Here is a 20815-nt window from a genome sequence, read left to right on the forward strand (position 1 = left end):
TAGGTGCCTACACCTACTATATTTTAAATTTAGTCACCTGTTCTTTGTAGTAGGTGCCTGGGCTCCCTGCACAGAACACAGCAGGAGTCAGGTACCTCTGCAAAGCCCCAGCGCTGAGATCAGGAGTGCCCGGAGCACGCAAGCGAGAAGCTTGGTGCATAGTGAGGTGACACAGCTCCCCTGCAATCTGCTTCCTTTCTGGGATCTTGGAGCCTATGATATCCACATGGCACTTTCTATCTGACAGTGTGTAGGAAATCGGGTGCTTTCAAAGCAATTATGACTTGCTGAACAAGTGCCTATTGACAGAGCTTTATATGGTTTTCAAGTCCTGTGGGAAGTAGAGGGCTACAGCATATGACATGTAAATGCCTCTGGAAGATAAAAAAGTAGCTGGGCACCATACCCTACTGCTTCCAGTTTCAGATAGGTGATTTTAGGATGTGGAGGGTTTTGTATGTAATTTTTATTGTATGTATGTATTTTCAGACAACAGTCACTGGATAGAAAAATAATTATTTTGAAAGACAACCTAGAGGTCCTTTCCTCCCAACCAAATATATGATGTACTTGAATGCAGAGTCTCTGTTGCTCTAGGTTCCATTTAAAGTCTACTGAGACACTTGTGTTTTGGTGAGAGTATGAGGAAATGGAAGGGGTGAAAAGTTCATTTCCCATTTTAGCACACAGACACACAAGCGAAGCAGCATCAGGAGCTGCAGGTGCAGCCTCGATTTTGGATGCATGCATGCATTTTAAAAAGAAATCATTTGGTCATTGAACATGAAGATCGCCATATTTATTGAGCGTAAAGCAAAGGGACAGTCTCCAAAGTAATCCTCTGAGTTACACCAGGAAATGGCCAGACTGCGCTTTTATGTAAGAACCCTGGCAAAAACCTCCTGTGTAGCTGTAGAAAGATGAGAAGTGTAATGCTTTAAATTGTTATGAATATAGCTTGTAGACTTGTTTTATTTAGATTTTCCTCTAAGTTTAATAAACAACTGTAAAGCATTCGATAAGACCCAGAAAATATGCAAGAGAAGTACAACTAATCCTGTTAAATGTAAAACAGCATCTAAGTGGAAAGTTTTTGTTGTTAAGTTCCTGCTGGTAAGAAACAGAAGAGTTGTTTAAGGAAGCTTTGGAAACTAGGCGATGACATTTATCCTTGATCTGAAATGCCTAAACATACAATATTGTTAGTACAGCTGAACTGTGACCTTCCAGCCTGCCAATACACATAAACACACATGATACCAGGTAAACCGCACAGAAGGGAAATTTTCTGAGGAGATTGTTGAAACCCCAGTCATAGGAAATGCTGGCTATTAACTCATTAAGTTCTGTCCATCTCTGTCTTTTTGTATGTGAGCTCTCCACACAGCTGTAAGGATAATTAGTGTCCTTTGGCTTAGTGAGTATTAACAAGTATTAAAATGCTTAGTTTGTGTGGACAACAAACATCATCAGGGGCTGGAAGAACATGCAGAAATGCAAGTAAACCCCCTAAGTCTTTAAGTTGGCAGAATCCTGATCCCAGGGTAGATTAGGATGGGTTTGTTGTGTTTGGATACATTGTGTCAGGTGGATTTGGGACAAATGTTACTGACATCATTGAGTGAGTATATTTGTTTAGGCAGAACTAGATTAAAGGGTCAAAATCCTGTTCTGAATTAGATTTCAATGATGTAGACATATATGTATACCCTGTTAGACTGGCAAGGAGTTTCCATGCAAGAGATCCTGTACCTCAAGGACACCCTCTATTCTTGCATGTTACCGTATTTGTGTGCTAAAATGGAAAATACAAAGTCACTGTCGTTGTGCTTGTATCAAAATGGCATGAACACACTGTGATGTTTCAGCTGTGCTGCGGTGGCACTGCACTCCAGACAGTGTTGTAACCCTGTACACTTCAGAGCAGGTTTTGGACTATTCACTGCTACAGAGCTCTCCCCAGTCAGAGCAAGGAATGTTCAAACATGGTTTGGGGTCACCTTCAGCTGTTTTTTTCCTGCCAAGAACAGGAAAAGAGCATTGCTTGTGGGCCAGTGGTGTTGGGAATGAATGTTGCATGGGCTTGTTGGGAAGGGGAAATAATTTATTTGTCAAATGGGGCTTAATTTATTATGTACAATATGAAAGCTCACATTTTTGTATTCCTGGAGGGAGACAATTCATTAATAATTTGGGAAAAGGCCAAGACACACAACATTCACCTTTGTAATTTGTCATCTCAAAGAAAGAAAAGCAATATAAAAGGTACCTGACCAAAATACTTTATTAAGCAGAACTTAAAGCTGGTTCATATTAATGAATTTAGTATGAAAGAGCTTGCTAGGACATTACTATTACCAGTGGCAGATGTGTGAAAAATCTGAAGCTGATGTTTAAGATGTTTAAGTAGAAAATTTACAGAAAAGCTACAACTGATAAAACAGAGGAAATTCCACTTTAATAACAACTTCAAAAAAGGTATTTGATGCAAGGGAAGTTAAGGTCACTAAAACAACTTCAGCAGATCCCTGCAAAGATCATAAACTCAAAGTCAAATCTTCATCATCATTAAATACAGTCTTGGGGGAAAAGAAGCATACAGGCTCTTCTTATTCTTGATTAAACATCACATTATAAAAGCAGTCATATCACCTCCTTTACAAAGTTTCCTGTGCAAAACCTATTACACAGATGGTCTCAGAGACAGTTCTGATGTGTCATATATACACATTTCTTTGGTTCTGTAACGTGGACATACTGCGTAAGTATGGAAAAGCTTAAAAAGGAATCATGCTTTCCAGTGGTGTTTATTTTGCTGCCAGGCAAGAGAAAGATTGTCAAGCAGCAGAATGTGTTCTTCAGCTTTTGAACCAGGAGAGCATTATGTCGATATGTGTGACATACATTTTATTAGAAAATTGTAAGAACAACATCACAGCAGATGAAGAGTCATAAAACAATAAGAAGTACAGGAGATGCTGTTAATTTCCTGAAATGGCTGCTAAAGTAAATGCAGTACTCTTCATTATCGCTACAGGGGTATGGAGCAGTCGTTAGCTGAGGTTTACTGAATAGCACCTTCTGGGCTGTCAAATTGTTGGCAGTCTCCTTCTAGGCTGTCTACTTTGTTTTCCTGCCCTCTTTCACCTGCAGGAGACCTAGGACTTCTCTGTTTCTTCTCCTTCTTTCTGTGACCTTGCCTCCTCTTCCAAGGGATATGGAGCTTGTTTTCCAACCCTTCCTTGTAGCAATGCAGGTCTCACCTCCTTCTTTACCCTGAACATCTTTACCTATTCAACTGGACAGCTCTGATGCAGAATACACAATGCTGAGACTTAATCACATCAGTGGTATTGGCATTGTTTTTGCAGTATTGCAAGAATTTGTGTGCGGCTAGGAGCATCACAAGTGTGACAGGTCCTATGTTTGTGATACAGCAGTTTTAGAATGTACATAAGAATGTTTCCATCAGATTTGAGGGCTTTAGCATCAATACATAAGCAGTGAGCTTTCCCTTGATCACAATCCTTTAAGTGCTTAAAATGATACACAAAATGGATATGCTATTACTATTCAGAATTGGGAGTTACATAAATTACAAAGAATTTTCAAAGTTTAAGAAAAAAGAAAACAGCCAGGTTTTAGGATTTTTTCTCATAGAAGAACCTAATCTGTGTTGCATCTGAGTATGCTCAAAAATTGTCCTTGTCAAGGCAACATACATAAACATGTCAATCTGATTAGCTCAATCCTGTCAAAATCATGGAAATAAAATCAAAACTTGCTTCATACTGCAAGCCTAAAGCTGGGACAGAACTTCACTTCATATGTGCCTGTTTAAAATATTATATTCTACCATTCTACCATATCAATTCACAGAACCAAGAGTTAGTCACCAGTCTGGTGTTTTCCAGCCTTTGTGTTGTGATACTACAATAAGAAAAAAGAAACATAATAGTGAGGACTTTCCCAGTGTGAGAACTCACTGCAATATTATTCACTTCTGAACAATTCTTGACAGCTTACCACAAATTTGGCACCAACTCTTTCTGATTTCCCATTGTGCTCATAAGTTCATAGTTTAGAAAAACTTTACAACTTTCTTACAAGAGTCATCCCATTTCCTGGAAAAAGGGAGCAGGTTGTTAGAGCCTCACCGTGAAGAAGACTATGAATATTGCTGAGACCAGATTCTGCACCCTGACTGATGGAGTCATGCAGTATCTCTACCCAGGCAATTCAGTTTGCCTCTGTTTTTATACTAGGTCTGTGTCTGCCACATTGCATACACGTGTACATACAAACCTACGTGCTGGTTGGCTCTCAGGTTCATCTCTGAGATGCACCACCTCATTGCCTGCACAAGGAATCCTGGACACAGCTGACAGGATGGATGTGCATGCTGCCAAGGCTGACTGCCCCTGCCCTGGACACTCCTCTAACCCTATCCCAAAAGACTTGACATGCTCAAACATGCCCTTGTGCCACACAATACACATGCTTGTGTTTCATGCTGTAAAACACTACAGTGGGCTGCATTACAGCAATCTCTTATTCCGTGCACTTCAAAAGAGAAATAGAGAACAACTGTATTTCAAGGCACAGCATGGGATCCAGAGCATATTGAGGCCACCAGTATGTGGAGTGAGTAAGTGCATACTGTTGTATGTGTTGAGCAGCCTAGACCATAACCAGTCCATAACTCCCAGATGAACAGCCAGGCAACTGAAAGTCAGTGCAGAGCCAGGCTAAAACCATAGTTTTCAAGTAAGAAGTTGTTACTGAGTGCTTGTAATTAATGGTGCTTTAAGCTTTTCTTGCTGTTTTGACTTTTTCAGAACCTGAGGCGGGAGAGGTGTCCCCCCCAGTGGGAGCTGGTGTGAACAGCAACAGCTGGACCTTTAAATTTGGACCGAGCAATCCCAAACAAGGTGGTCCTGGTGAGTTGCCAGACAAATTCATTATCCCAGGATCTCCTGCAATCATCTCCATCCGGCAGGAGCCACCAAACAGCCAAATTGACAAAAGTGACTTCATAACCTTTGGCAAGAAGGAAGAGACCAAGAAAAAGAAGAAAAAGAAGAAGGGAAACAAGACTCAGGAGAAAAAAGAAAAGGGCAACAGCACCACTGAGAACAGTGACCAGTGAGGGGTTTATACTGAAAGAAGCCACTTAGCCAGTTTTTGTAATAATGGCAGATTTCTCCTATGTAGCAACTCCCAACTTCTTCCTACTGTTAACAAATTTCCTGTATGTACAGACTTGACAAAATCTGCAGGAAATTCACAGTGTCTGTCTAAATTGCTTAACAGGTTTTGTCTTAAAAGCTTTATTAAGTCTGGTGTTAACTCTTTTTCTCCACTCTGGCTTGTTTTCAGAATCTAAAAAGCAGACACAAGTTTCCTTTCTCCTACGCCGAAAAGGAGAATCTTCACAGTACAGCCAGTGAGAGGTTGGACTCTGCACTGTGGTTCCTGTGCTCCTGTCTTGATGACACTTACAGGACAGGTTTAAAAGTTTTAATGTTGTGCACCCTCTATCTGATTGGAAATATTTGTGTGCAGGTGTCAGCTAGGTGGTACAAGATCAGATTATAAACTGCAAGAAGATCTGGTAAATACGCAACAGGAGAAACACCTAATGAATATAAATGTTCAGAGATGTTCAGGCTGGGGAGGAAATGTCTGAAAGGAGATGACCAGACTTTTCAAATCTTGAGAAGTCACTGCGTGGAAACATATGCCCTATATATGATGTGTTGTACACACTCCTGCAAATAAAACCTCACATTTACAGCTCTTTAAGATACCATAAATTTTATCTCTTACCAAGCAAGCCATTGGGAAAATTGTCCCTTAAAGCCCTGCATTACCCTGGCAAGGCTAGCCCTCAGAGTGTAAGAAGGGCTGGGCTGACATTCCAGGAATGTAACTGACTGTGATGCTCTGTGTCACTATTTCCACTCTAACATTATTTTGCACATTATATCTCTGAAAAGGTCAGAGTTTTTCCACGACACTTATGCAAAAGAGAGAAAAAAGAAACATTAACTATGCTATTTGTTATTTGAGATATTTATTTATAAAGAAATATAGCTGTAAATGTTAAAGAAATATGATGCCCTTTAACCCAAACAGAAGTCAATCTAGAGCCATTATAAATTACAATTGCTGCTATTAAAGTGCTTTAGAAAAATTGCCTGAAACATCTGTATTATATCGGCCACTTGCCAATAACAGCTTTATTCTGTCGGGTGACTTGGGGGCTGCCTCTTGCATGTATTAATAAGTACAAGAATATCTTCTCTTTTTTTTGCATTACTCTGCACTTTGGATACACCTTTGCAAACAAACTGTCCTAATATGAAGAAGCAGAAGCAAACTCCTCACAGAAATGGATTTACTAACCTGCTAGCTCTGTGCAGTACCTTGGTGTTACCTCCCACACCTTTTCTGATTTTAGTTTTACTTTTCTATGAGATTATGAATTTCTGACCCTACTAACACTAATTATGTAAAATTCAAGTACTGTATGTATGCTGTATGCTCTTATAAGAATCCTGAAATATTTATTCTGTGCTTGTGTATGTGAATGTCAATGCAGCTATTATTAGAGTGGACATTAAGCTTTACTGTTGAATGTAAATTCATTATTTCTTTTTTGTACACTTGTGAAAAAGTGGAGTAGTGTTAATTTTTTAAGCCACCGTTGATTATCAGTTTTTTGTGTATGAAACACAAGTAAAATATCTTTCTTAAACCAAGCCATGCATGCATTTTGGGATTTATTGGTAAGAATCTGTGAAGCTAAAGCTCTGTGAATTACTAAACCTAAGGGTATAAATGGAGTGCTGAATGTGGTTGAGGATGTTGATATGAAACCAATACATGTATTTTTAAATAGAGTATAGCTGATGAGGGAATTCCAAGGAGTTTTCTACATAATTGTACATTCACAGAATAAAGCTCAAGTGTTGGATTAATTGGAACTTTGTAAGAAACTACATAGCTCTAAAATTTCTAACAGTCCCTTTAATCTAGGATCAAAGAGAACAACTGGATTTCTTGAGACATGTCCTGGATGTTTTAAATTTCCAAACTGCTGACAGTTCAGAACAGGACAATTCCTATTCATTTTTAAGAACCTGCAGCAAGGCTTTAAACATCACAGAAGGTAGAACTCTAATAAAAGAATTCATATCTCAAAGCATGAACAACCAATGGCCTCATGTGGTCTATTCAGAGTTTTCTTTTTCTACCAGTCTTGTTTTACTGGCGGTTAAAAAGATGCTACTTGAGAAAGAGAATCCTTGATTCAGGTTTAAAGACTAGTCAAGAAGAAAAACTGTAAGATTTGGGGAGGGAGCTGTTCTTCTGCGCAGGTGTGCTATGCAAGTACATTTAGACTTACTTTTTTATTTGGTGAGTAATCCAGGTGTTCCTTAAATGTTCATAAACTGGTAACTTAAACAGGCTGATAATGTTCTTTTGTACTCATCATAAAGTAGTTCTCCTGAATGCTGCTGGCAAAAATTCATCACAAAGATTTAATTCTTACAGAAATCTTTAACATTTGGTTATTTTTAGATTTTAATTTAATTCTTTTTTCTTTTGAGTGCCTGCATTTCCTCTATACAGGCAAATCATATTAATTCATTTCTCATTAGTGGTCATACACAGCTGGTCTTCCAAGACAGCATGAACCAGGAGTTGCAGCATGTCTCTGACTGGCCTGTTTAAACACAAAGTTTTAAAGTGTTGCTGCAGGAGGACTGTATGCTTACATGACTTGGTAGACAGAAGCAGAATATCTGAGGATAAGCATTCCAGTATGGAGATCTGATAAAACAGAAAAAACTCTCAGAGCAGAAGAGATGCTCTTGCCGGAATTATTTAAATAGAGACTGGATTGCACTTATAGAATAGACATTATACAGACTCACTGTGTTTTCACTGCATCAGGCACCTCACCAGATTTTTGGAAGACTTTTCCTTATTTGAACCCTCTAGTACAGCTGGAATGCTGAGATGTCTTTAGTGAAATTTGGCTATTTCAAAGCTGGGGTACAACTTATACCATTGACATCTTTGATTTTGGATGTGGAGGAGGAGGAGAACCTCTTGGCATGAAGTATTTGTGGAGGACTGGGGGAGGGGGGTGCAGGGCAGGGGGCAGAGTTTGCACATTCTGCTACAGCTTTGGAGGTTACTGTTTAAATACCACACAAAAATGGAAATCAGAGGTGGCCAAAGCCAACAAGACTCAAAAAACCAGAAGTTTCTTTTATCATCTTGCTGACAGTGAAATGAGCAAGACAAAATACTCTGCAGAATTTGTTAACAAGGATTTACAATTTTGGGGCTTTTTACCAGTTGAACAATTTATTTCTCTCATAATCCATATATTTTCTGTGAGCATGTTGTCTTTGGAAGTCTGGTTTTTATACGTACAAGATCAGTGGCCAAAACTATTTGGCTTTTATAACAACTAAGCCAGAGTTATGTTGTATATTAATTGCATCCTGTCATTAAAAAGATATCTCATTTTACATTAGGCTTCTAAGACTTAGTCTTGTGCAGTTTCTTTCTGTTCAGTATTTGGGTCATTGCACATCACAGGAGGGGATTGAATTAAAGTTCTGCAATGATCTTACATAAGGAGAAGAACACAGAACCCAAAATGCATTTCCCAAATTTCATATATGAAAATCCATTCTGAAATTAATTGCAGCCAGCTTTGATATCTTTTAGGGTCATCTTTCATTTCCCCTTCTTCACTCATTTGATGTGCTTCCATTTTTTGAAAAAGCCATTACATGGTTAATTGACTTTCTCCCCAGGAGAAATGTGCATAAGCTACCTTTATAGAACAGTGCTTATTAGTACAATTTCTATAGCATATATTACTCATGTTGGCTGGTCAAGAACTTAGGTCTGCCCATTCTGGGGCAAAACAGTCTCAAGGGTCTAATAAACAGATTTCCTCCAGGAAATCTCATTTTATTAGCTCCCTAATCTATATGTAAAATATTTAGGTACAAAATGAGTCCATGATTCTTCCTGGATCATTCCACCACACACTTCAGTCAGAGTTTTCTGTGTTTCTAAAATGAGCTGTTGTCAGACTCTAATTATATTCTTAAAATGTAAAGCCAAATACAGCTTTCTTTTACACAATTGGCCTCACATTTTAATTCAAATTGTAGCCAAGCTTGTGTGTGAACAACTGAGTAAAATAAACCATGTGCAGTCTTCCTTCCTTATCCTAGTTGACCCTAGAAACAAGTTTTGTGGATCCCATTTAGGATCCATTCAGGAAGGAGCTGAGTCATTATCTTCATTTGAGTCCTAAAGAACAAGTAGGTTCCTCAATCTTGCTGTTATTTAATTGCTGGAAACTACTGGCTGTTCCTTGACACAGAAACTTTTTAAACACAGTGCCAAGGGTCCCACGTTCTGTTAAGGCTCCTGTAAATGTGCAGAAGTTTCACTTTGATCAGAAGTTTGGTTTTGATGAGTAAGTGAACACTGAAGTCCTTTGGTTTCTTCCTTCCTGTGTCTCTGAAGAGGAAATTAGTGGACAGCTGAACAACCTTTTGATATCATCACCTATAGTTTAACCTGCATGAAGCAAATATGTGCTCTGGGAAGTATAGGACATGCTAGGCTTGCTAGATTTTAAAATCAGGACCCTGACAAAGAGTTGGAGGTATTAAACTGACCTTCATACCAAGTAGAGCAATCATAAGTCTTATCACTCCCACCACTCAACTCACTTGTTCCTCAACATAATGAGCTCTTTTATGGGGGGTGGGGAGTGGGACATGTCATGAAGAGATAATGCCATGTACACTGTCAGGTGGGAAATGTTATCCTATAGGCTTACCATTGCAATAAGGCACATAAATGGGGTGTTGGGCACACCTGTGTGAAAGCCCATGTCATGAATGCAGCATTCCAGGAGTAATATCTGAATCTTCTACCAAATGTGAGGCCCCAAAGGGCTGCCCTATGGGATCAGCAGTGGGTGTTGCATCAGTGCTGGGGCATTACACATGATTACAGGCTTTAGCACTGACATGGGATAATATTAGAGATGCCCCTGGCAGCCCTGTTTCAGCTGCTTTGGTGGTACTTTATGGACACTTCAAGTGTCTTGGCACCATTTGAGCAGTACCAAGGAAAATTAGAAAGTCCTTGCCCATTAATTATGGGAATGGCACCATACAAGAAGCCTGACAAGACATAGTAATTGGTAAAACACATCAATCACAGCTACCCTAGACTTTTAATCCTGCAATAGTTTTCCTGTTAGATAAATCCTTCAACTTTTCTGAGACTTAAATTCCACTCAGTGCAGCCTCAGTAGAAAAATGCATGTAATTCTGAGGAAAACTGGACTGAAAACTAATCCCATGTCCTAAATAAGCCCCCACTATATCATAGCCCTCCTTTAGGAAGACATGAATCATCCTCTGCCTAGAAGAACTTACTTCCACCAGTCTTTAAAGAATCTTACCTGCAGTTTCTCTACCTGTGAAACGTTGTGCTAAGCAATTATGAACCAAATAAATTCTGTACCCCAGGGCCTGTGGCTTTTCAAACATCTCCACTGCCCACCCTCAGATATATACACTGTCAAAGCTATTACTGACTGCTGTCTCCCTTCCTCTTCATCACCTGTGGTGCAAACAGCCTTAGGCTCAGTGAGGACCCAAGATGTCACTCCTGGGGGCTGGCACAGGAGGCTCAGGCCCTGCCTAGATCCACTGTGCCAACCTGGCCCTTCCCAGATGCTGAACCCCAGCTGTGGGCAGCTTCAGCTGGCACCAGGGCTGCATGGGGACAGGATGAAGGGCCTTAACCTTGTTGAACTTGCTCTCAACTCCCTACCTTGCAGTGTGGAAATTACCAGGATGCATGTTAGATAAGGGACAAGCCTAAACCCATGACATTCTGTTTGTCTTAGATGCCTAAAGGGGGATTATGCAACATTTAGGTACTGACATTCAAGAAAGTGAACCACAAATCTGCTTATGGGTGTTTACCTGATAAAAAGGAGCTGCCTAACCCCAAAGGTATGTAAATTCCGTTAGACCAGCTACCTATACACTCAGAAAGTTCTTTGTAGGACTGAATTTAAGCTGCCACTAAGCATCACAAAGTGCAGCTGCAGTGTAATTGCAATCGTGAAGATGAGCTGCATCTTACCTGAAGGGTGACTGCACTGGGAACTGGAAGGCACAAGTACCTCCCTCTGCTCTCAGGGAGTAAATGGCACAAAAACGTGAAACCAGTTTTATCCTTAATCTCCTTTTGCACAGGAAGGTCTCAGCTGACCACCTAGGGTCAGATGCTGGCCAGCAGCACAAACAAGGAGACATTTATTAGCCAGAATTGGTAGGAGAAATCTTCCACATTAGAAGGTATCAGAGATTCAAAGTGTGACAAGTCAACCCAGGGCACTAAATGCACTCACTTGCAGTCAGAGGGAGGGACTATTCTGCCTACAGTTCTTGCTAATGGCTCGCTAGGTCAAGCAAGCTTTCACAAATGGACAGCCCGTATCATCTGCAAAGCTGCCAAATACGCTGTTTGGCTGACAGCAGGAACTGCTGACCTGTGAGTTATATTGCTCCCGTTGTTTGTACCTAAGAAAAAATAAAAAATCCTATCAATTATCTTTGCTTAAGCCCTTATTGTGTAGTGCTGGGCACCCCCTGTTAACCCATCAAGCTGCGTAGGTGCTGGCACACAGTATGCACACAGCTAATGGAAAGCAGCAGGATATTGCAGTGCTATAATGCCAAAGCCTTCACAGCCTGATCAATATTGATGGTGCAGTTAGTTCTTCATTGATTAACTTAAAAGTGAAACCCCTACAGCAAGTGAGTTTTGCGGTGAAGCGCTCACTGTCACAGTGTCGACCAGAATCATGTAGCTGTATAAGATAATAAATAGGTCACAGGCAAACTGCAGGTGTAAGCATGGGCTGCACACTCCACAGGTTAGACTCTGGAAAAGTTTTGTGTTATACTAAGTCTTGTCCCTCCTCAACACAGAGGTATGTACTAAAAACTTATAACCCCAGAGGCTCTTGTCCATGCTCCCTGACCTCAGTCTGCAAGGTCATGTATATGCTCCACCATAAATATCTATATTGTTGACTGTAGCTGACAATGGGCTTTGGGCCGCTGGTACATGCTCTGTCAAAGGTATAGGGCTGACTACCAAATCCATACAAGTCAATCAATGGTGGGATTATGGCAGCAAATGGGACAGATGCCCTGCTGCTCAATCACTCACATGGCAAAGAGTGCTTTTTTTTTTAACTGATTTTGAAAGCTCCCAAGGTCTCTTCATGTCTGTGCAGCTGGGTGAGGTCATTTCTCTCTGATAAATTAGCTCAACCACAAGTCCTATGTCCTTTTTTAAATGCAGGGCGGGGGAGGCTATTACACCTTCCTGTATTTTCTATGCACTGTCAAAACATGGTGAAAACCATGTACTGCCTTTTCCTGCCCTAGTCCAGCTCCCCTAGCCTCCTCCCAAAACTTGTCTTAAAATGCAAAACTGGGCAAGTTTGGCAAGACTGGATTTGTGCCCATGTCCAGACACATGTTCAAAATGAAGAGACTGTCCAAATGCTTCCTATCTAAGGCTATCATGTCTGCTTCTCTTCTGCTCGCCTACCCATCCACCTACCCCAAGCTTTGTTTCAGAAAACTGTTTAAAATGTTTTGAAAAGCCATCTACCTTCCTTTCTGGTAACTGATGGCTCACAGCTTTTAGCCATTTGTAAATTTGAGCTGCCAAGGGCTGACAGAGATCAAGGCAGCTAACATCCCCAACCTCCATCAACCAGTGTCCCAACCCTTCCCTGGCACACATGAGCAACTTTACATATCCAAGGACAATCCCAGCTGACACATTGAGCATAAGCTCTCAATGGAACTGGTTTGCTGACTAGTCCAAAGCCCTTTTTGATACACGGCTCTTATGTATACAGTTCCTTTAGTCAGACGTGACCTACATTCTTGATCATATAAAATAATGCCTTCTGATGTGATAAAGTATACATGTCTCATCTGCTCTCCACCTCCCAACCAGTTCAGGTTAGTCTGTATAACTGACCTGTCTCATTTTCTATTCCAATAGCACATGCCATCTGCATGTTTTTCCTTAAATAATTCTATGTCCTCTTCTACATTATTAATTTAGCAACATTTGGTGGAGAAGAAATCCCCTTGAGATGCACAGAAGATCCCAGAGAAAGAAACACTTGCTGCATTCTATCTGCTGTAACACATTTAGTAGCCAGTTTACAGATTTAATATATATGATCACTGTAAAACTAAGGCACATAAATTGATCTCTTTTTTTGTTAGCAGTTTTCTCTATAAATCAGGCCAATGATCTATTAAAAAATGATGTTGCATTTGTTTGACAAGACCCATTTTGCATAAAACCATAGTTTCAGTCTTTACTGTTTGCATACTGTACCAGTCTTTCCTTAAATTTTGCTGGCATAAATCTCAGGCCCTTTGCCCTATAATTTTCTAACTCTTGCCATTTGGCCTCATTCACTGGTCTCTCTCCAGAGCTCCAAGAGGTGTTAAAATAATCAGTCACTGAAGTCAGTTCTTGTAGTGTTCTTGAATGAAGAAGGCATCTATCTCATCTGCCATCAGCTCCAGGTTCACTTACACATGCAAAAATGTAATACATGTAAAGAGATGCTCACTTGTTGCACTTCATAGTTTTTTATTTGTTTTGGCTGTCATCTTATCATAGCAGAGGTTTATTTTATACTTAACATAGTAGAACAACAATCTCAGGTGAAGCTTCTGAGCCAATACTTCAATAAAATAGCAATTGCTAGTGAAAATCCATGCACATAAGAAACCTGTCCAGAAATGTTCTCATATCTTACAGTCATTTTTGGCAGATCCTTATCTAGCAATTTCTCATTGCCTTCAAGGCCCTGTAGAATGAAGCTCTCACAGCTTCTCAGGGCTTTTTTCTTATCTCATAAATAGTTACCCTTATATTGACGGTGGGGTGGACTGAAGCTAGGATTCTAATGAATTTTTTTACTTGGGTCACAGCGTGATATTCAATATAATGCCTCTGCCAAACGCAGTTTAGTGGAGGACAGGGAAATGTCACAAATCTGATTGTCAAGGCCAGCTATGTGCTGCTGCAAATTGAGTCCCAATTCCTACTTTCAAGTATCTCATTTCCCAGTCCCTGGTGCAAAAGACCAGAAATTTTGCAGTGTTTTCATTTACAATTGTTCACATAATCAGTACAGTTGTTCTGAGCTGTTTGCTTTAATATGAAATTACATACAAGACACAGTTTTCCTTTTTTCTCAAGAGCCCTGACTGTGCTATTCTCAGTAAACAGTCTCATAGAAAGCATCAAAAATTATTAGAGAAGAATCGAAGCTTTTGACACATGAAAAAATGTGAGAGGGAGTAGTAGATAAAGGAGCTTTTCTCTAAATATGAAGAGAAATGAAAGAGTTAAAGATGCTGATTTTTTAACTATGAATGTTTCATTTCACCATTTTCAGCTCTTTGAGATGTGGCAGTTCACATTTCTCTGACTGGTGACTGAGGACAATCCCTTCAACATTTAGATGTGCTGTCAAGATCATCTTCTGTATGACAAGGACAAGCATGAAATAACAGAAATAAAACAGGAATTTGATCATGCAGTGGGCAAACAACACACGGTCTCTCATCAGCCTCTAGCTTTTAATGTAACGAAATGTAACACAGCAGGATAAAAGCTGGGAGCAGGTTTACCTTTGCTGGCATGTTTTGAAAACAGTGCATTATTACATACACTGCTTTCCTCAGTCAGTACAAGACATTTTCTGTTACAGTTGCATATATGGGCTTCTTTCTCAAATACATCCAGCAAGGTCACTGTGATCACATCAGTGCTTTTTTTCCCCTAGTAACATAAGAGCGTCGTGACTCATTATGAATATGGCTAAGAAAAGGTACGTGTAGACCCGAGGCACCTTCCACCCGAACAACGTTAATAACAAAGCGTCTGTTCTTCCTATGTTCCTGCTGTGGGCAATGACCACACAGATCCTACAAAGAAATGAGCGCATAAGCTGCTGCACGGGCATACTACTGTTAAAGAAATGGTCCAGAACTGGCAATTTTAGGTAGTTGCCTGCTTAAGAAGTTCAGTACTGTTGGAAAATACCTGGTAGTCCCACTGAGCGTACACTCTCAAAGGTGGGAGATCCCACCCTGAACAATGAAACACATTTTTATACACATTTAATGATTTTTTTTGTTTTTGTCACACACACACACCAAAAAAAACCCCAAAACCAAAAAAACCCCACAACTGATCTGGAAATCAAATACCACTGAGAGCAAAAGAATTGCTCCGCTGAGCTTATTCTTTTGATTTTGATTCAGGTTAGAAATCTTACGTATTTTACTAACCTAGTTTCTTCTTTTTATGACTTCAAAATTCGATCCTTTAATGCTTTATCTAATGCACTTCTTAGCATGTAAATTTTTTAACAGATTACATTTTTTAACAGATAACATATTATTTTAAAAATTATTTTTGCCATTTATCAGACAGCTGATCTTCTTGTACAGCTTAATATATTTCAGACTAGGAAAGAAGGTTATTCCATGTCAAAACCCTAAGGACAGATAAAGTGTAAAAAATGCTTTTAACAAAAATGTAAAAGAATAATTCGGACAAAAAAAAAAAATAGAGAAAGAAGAAAACACCTACCAGATAGTGTTTGGAGGTTCCACATCTTAAGAACGTAGTAGCTCAAACTTTAATATTTATGTGTAGGATAGCAATATTTATGGCTATGAACTTGAAATTAGTTTGTTAGATTTTTGAATCCTGGGAGAACGATTTTTCAAACACATGAAGATCTACTTCTAACACTCAAAACCCGAAAGGTGAGTGAACAAATAAGATGTCCTCTAATGAGAGAGACTGTCCTGAGTCACAAGATACCTATTTGTAGTTCTCCTAATGGGAGGCTGAACTTCAGACACTGCTAGTCTCCAAACCAAACAAAGATAGCAGATTTGCTCACAGTGCTTTTACCTGTGCAATAGGAACTTCCTAATATTTGCGATCTGAAGCCTTTCCTGCATGGCCTTGCAGCCTCCGGGACAGTGCTTTGGCCTCTGCGCCTAAAGTCCTCTAACCCTCCAGATCTTGCACTAGGCACCATAAATACCTGTCAGGTCTGATAGCTTGGATTTGTGGTGGGATACTGAAGGGTTAATTTCTTTTCCCCCTCCTGCTTTGTAGCTTTTATCTGAAACTACTTAGGGACCGCATTGCTCAGCAGATAAGGATAGGAGTCATCCGTTATAACAAAAAACAAATAAACATTACTCAGTGATTGACAGCACAAAGCCTAATGGGCAATTAGGACTGCAACATCTGCACCTCATCAAAGCCTGCTTCAATCAACACCATTAGCCAAACAATGACAATGGAGAGACTGAGAGTGGCCTGCTGAAACCATGCTGTTACAGCTGGGAAAGTACTTGGGGTTTCCTTGTTGCATGGGAGATGCTCTTTCTGTGTCTAGGAGAGCTTTCCTTTTCTGTTCTTTCTGCCTTTTTTTTTTTTCCATTTCTTTTAATTCACTTTCACCCAGTGATGACTTTTTCTATTAGAGCTGACGTGTGCTGTCAGCTGTGGGTCTTTTGAGTAAATCTGTGTGCGTGTAAGCCTGCCTCCTCGTTTGCTGTGCTACAAGGATAAATTCCTAATTTTTTGTTAAGTGTTGGGATGGGTGGGTTGCTCTAATATTAAATATTAGGAAGATGCTTAAATATCTTCCTTCCTATTCCCCTCTTTTCCTGGTAAAGAAAGGAATCACATTAATTTGTTTGCTCCTTTTTTAGAAGACACAAGTGCTTGTAATCATTTAGGTTCTGCAGTCGCTGTTTGGAAGAGAGAGAAGGAAGAAAATAAAATTTATCCCGTGATAGCCATCTCCCTAGTTACCATTCCAGACTAGCAGTGCCAGAGAAAAAACATTTCAGGACGGGTGAATCGGTGAGCATCAGCCACTTACAGATCTTGCCTTGCGATCTCAGTCCTGAACAGGCTGTGCATTTCATGCTGCGAGGCAAGGAGAGCTGGAGCTGTACCTCCGCCTTTGCTCTTGCTTTTTGGCAAGAAGCAGCTCTTGACTGCAACAGGGGAGAACTGGTTTTGCATTTGAAGTCTGTATTTTGTCTAGGGGGAAAAAGAATTTAAAAGAAGAAGAAAGTACTTTCACCTAAACTTATAGAATCTTAGATTTGAAGAAAACGAGTCATTTATTTTTGCTTATTCTCCTTAAGTCTGGTAGCAATATTGCAGAGAAAACACATCACATCAAGGAGCAGGTGGCCTGGGAGGGCAGCTGCAAAGACGGTGGGATTAACAGCTGAGCAACATGTGCTCGGAACTGACACCAAGTAGTCACTATGTTTCTGTCAGGCTTGGAAACAGCATGTTGGATCCGGCCTGAGAAAGGTAAGAGTTGCTTGTTCCCGTCCCTGAATGACTTAATGGAATCTGAGGAAAGGAGAGAAACTTCCGTTTTAAGAATAATAAAGCCACCAAGCTGTCTGTAGTTTTCACGGGTAATGGCTCCTTCAAAAAAGAGGGTACAACTTTGCTTCTGTGTAATCTCAAAGTGTTGTTTCAAAATCTGCCGGTACTCCTGCCTCAAAAAGAAACCAGGCATTAGGTGGGCATGGTAAGCAATAAAAAAAGCCTGGTGGTTCCTATAATTAAAAATAATTATAGAAGTATGACTCTGTGAAAGCGTGGATTTCTTCTTTCTAATTGTAGGCATCTTAAAGTGGCATAGTTATTCAAAGCTGCTTTTATTGTTTATTTGAAGCCACTTGGCCGGGCTGCCTCTGCAGCGGTGGGGAAGAGCAGCGCTGCCGGTGGGCGGGTCCTGGCCTGGAGATGGTCTTTCTTCTCTTCTGAAAGTTCAAAGTCCTTTTTCTTTCCCTTTTCAGAAGGGAGGGTGCGTGTGGAGGATTACTTCAGATCAAGTAACCAACTGTCTCAGGGGGAAGCTTAATCCCCCTGACAGGAGGCTGCAAGAAGAGGGGGGGGGTGGTGTCCGTCCCTTCTCCCAGGTAACAAGAGACAGGGCAAAGGGAAATGGCCTCAAGCTGCACCAGGGGAGGCTTAGATTGGATATTAGGAAAAATTTCTTCACTGAAAAGGTGATCAGGCACTGGAACAGGGTGCCCAGGGAGGTGGGGGAATTGCCATCCCTGGAGGTGTTTAAAAATCGTGTAGATGTGGTGCTTGGGGACGTGTTTAGTGGTGGGCTTGGCAGTGCTGGGTTAATGGTTGGACTTGGTAATCGTAAAGGTCTTTTCCAACCAAAATGATTCTTGAAAAAGGGAAGAGACACAGGACAAAGCTTTTCCAGATAGCTTTTGATGTTTTAAAAAATTATACCCAGCTCCACGATGGTGATAATAGTTCTGAATTTAAGAAAATACATTTTAAAAGACCACATCAAAGAAGTGTGAGGAATTATGTGAAGTCACAAGACTAAGTAGATAATTCAGTGCATTAGAATCAGGAAATTGTTACCAACAATTGTTGTAACAAAAATTGTTACAACCAGCTCTGTACTACAGAAAAAAAGTTTCAAGTAGTATTTGGTGTTGATTATGGTCCTCATTATGCAGAAGTTATTTCATTCAAGAAATTAGTTGTTTTCTCTTGCTGTGAAAAATTTCAGAAGGGCATTTCTAAGCTGGGACCTTACATAGCTAGACATTAATTTAGAGTCTGAACACTGCTTTTTGAGTTCTTTTTTATGACCAGCACCAGGTAAGAAGTCTTCATTATTTTTGAATACTCATTCTAAAAGAAAGTACCTCCTTTCCAAATAAGTGAAATGTTATGCTTGCTTACTTAGTCCCCAGTGTTGCAAATTGCTCTAAACAATTTCACTTTAGATAATAAGTATGAAACTATGCTGTTGAAGACTGCTACATTCAGTTAGCTGTTTTCAGACTTCCCAGATTACTCTTTCTTCTTTTCTGTAACATTTTTTAAACCGCTGCTTAAGTTTTTTATGCCCTTAAAAAAAAAAAAGCAAACATAGACCTCTCACTGAAAAACCAATAGTGTCAACCATGAATTCAAACAGAGCAGCTTGAAGGATGAAGTCTTGTAAACTGGCAATAAAGCTACTGTTTCTTCATTGGTGTGATGAGTACTTGTATGTTTGGGTGAGGCACTTGAGACTGATAGCTCTTTCTAGAGAAGATGAGGCTTTCCAAAATTCTGGGTCTTGAAGGTGGCTGTAACCAAATCAGGGGCCTTTTACACTCTTGGAAGTAGGAGCTCCATAAGCAGGATATAATTAATATCAGCTTGCTTTGAATTCAGACACAAGCCCACTCATACTCTGTAACTACTGAACAGCCTATAAGCATTTTTGTACCTGGTGCCCTAGTAAAAGTAGTGTTGTCATTGCTAGAAACAGGTCTCGGGCTTCATACTGACTGTGTCAGACTCCAGTCCCTGTCTGTTAGGTTTGTTAGCAGCTACTTGCAAGAACTTTATGTGTGAACTTGAGCTTGAAGTATTCTCTTCAGCTATACAAACAATTTCAACATAGGATAGAAGGCCTCGAGAATATGGGCACCTGTTGAAACAGAGACCCCAGAACTATGAGTCAGCAATGAGTTGATCATTGGAGATCAGCCAGTGGTGATTACAAAGGCACACCCTGGAAAGCTGGAGAAAGACTGCTTTGGCTGTAAAGCAGGGGTGGGGGGGAGGAGGGTAGCAACAACAGCAGCTTGTCAAAAGGTTAAGAAAGAAAAACACACACACAAAATCCCAGCACAAAATGAAAACCAAGCAGCAGGCCAAGACACATGTAGCAGCCTGGGAAAGCAACACCACCAGCACACTGCAGTGCACAAATGAATAGCTAAGAACTGTCTAGAAACTGAAACAGTTATGAAAGGCAAAAAAAGAAAATCAGAAAAATTGAATTTAGGAGTTGTAAAGAAAGAATTTTCCTTTTGATTCCAGCTTCCCCTTTCTCAAAACTGGTCACCTTCATCTCATGGACTGAGATCATAGAGAACAGGAGCCCTTGGCCCTGACTACAGCAGCCTTTTGATGGTACTGTACACTCACAGCTAAACTAGAATAAGATTGTTACAACTTATTGAATACATGGTAATAGTTATTAATAAGTACCAACAAACATTAGCTATGTGTATTGTTAATATCACGGAGTCCAGTGGGGTTGACTTTAGAGTTTAAAGCTGCCCTTGTCTATCTGTCTTCTAAACGTGCCAATCTCTCTTTCCCTAATTAGTGCAGCTGTATTCAGTTACAGCATGGTAAGGGGTCTACTAAGTAGTTTTTTTCTCAGTAGTGAAGGAATAGAATATCTAATAGTAATATATATATATTGTATTTATATATTTCACATTGCATAGGACAAATAGGACATGTGGGAAAGATTTAGAAAACCTAGTGGGACTCATCTCACCTGATCTGAGAAGTCTGCAGCATAGATATCTGCATCTGATCTAATCTTTGTGTTTCCTTTCATATTCAATGGAGCAAAATAAAGTCTCCTGAAATTGTAGTCATTTGTCCTATCTTCGAGTGAGATGAGGTGACCCTTGAAAGGCCTATCTCTGTCTCTTTGTAAAGAAAGCCAGACAATGGGCTCCAAGGCGACAGTGTGCACCGAACGTCTCCATTTTGACAGGGGAATCTCGCCCTTTGGCTATTAGAG

General features: G+C 40.1%; 1 protein-coding gene across 13 annotated transcripts in view; it reads left to right on the top strand.

Moving 5' to 3' along the window:
• LOC130153605 (protocadherin alpha-C2-like) overlaps positions 1–6764 on the top strand; it is a 97023-nt gene extending 90259 nt beyond the window's left edge. For 9 of the 13 annotated variants that reach the window (XM_056348682.1, XM_056348677.1, XM_056348676.1 and 6 more), the window contains one exon: positions 4839–6764. In XM_056348682.1, coding sequence (XP_056204657.1) covers positions 4839–4883 — 45 coding nt within the window. In that variant the 3' untranslated portion in view covers positions 4884–6764. The remainder of the gene's footprint in view (positions 1–4838) is intronic. The other 4 variants (XM_056348680.1, XM_056348675.1, XM_056348678.1 and 1 more) reach the window with 2 other exon arrangements.
• Positions 6765–20815: the final 14051 nt, after the last annotated feature.

The sequence above is a fragment of the Falco biarmicus genome, chromosome 8 (assembly GCF_023638135.1).
Source record: "Falco biarmicus isolate bFalBia1 chromosome 8, bFalBia1.pri, whole genome shotgun sequence".
Lineage (NCBI taxonomy): Eukaryota > Metazoa > Chordata > Aves > Falconiformes > Falconidae > Falco > Falco biarmicus.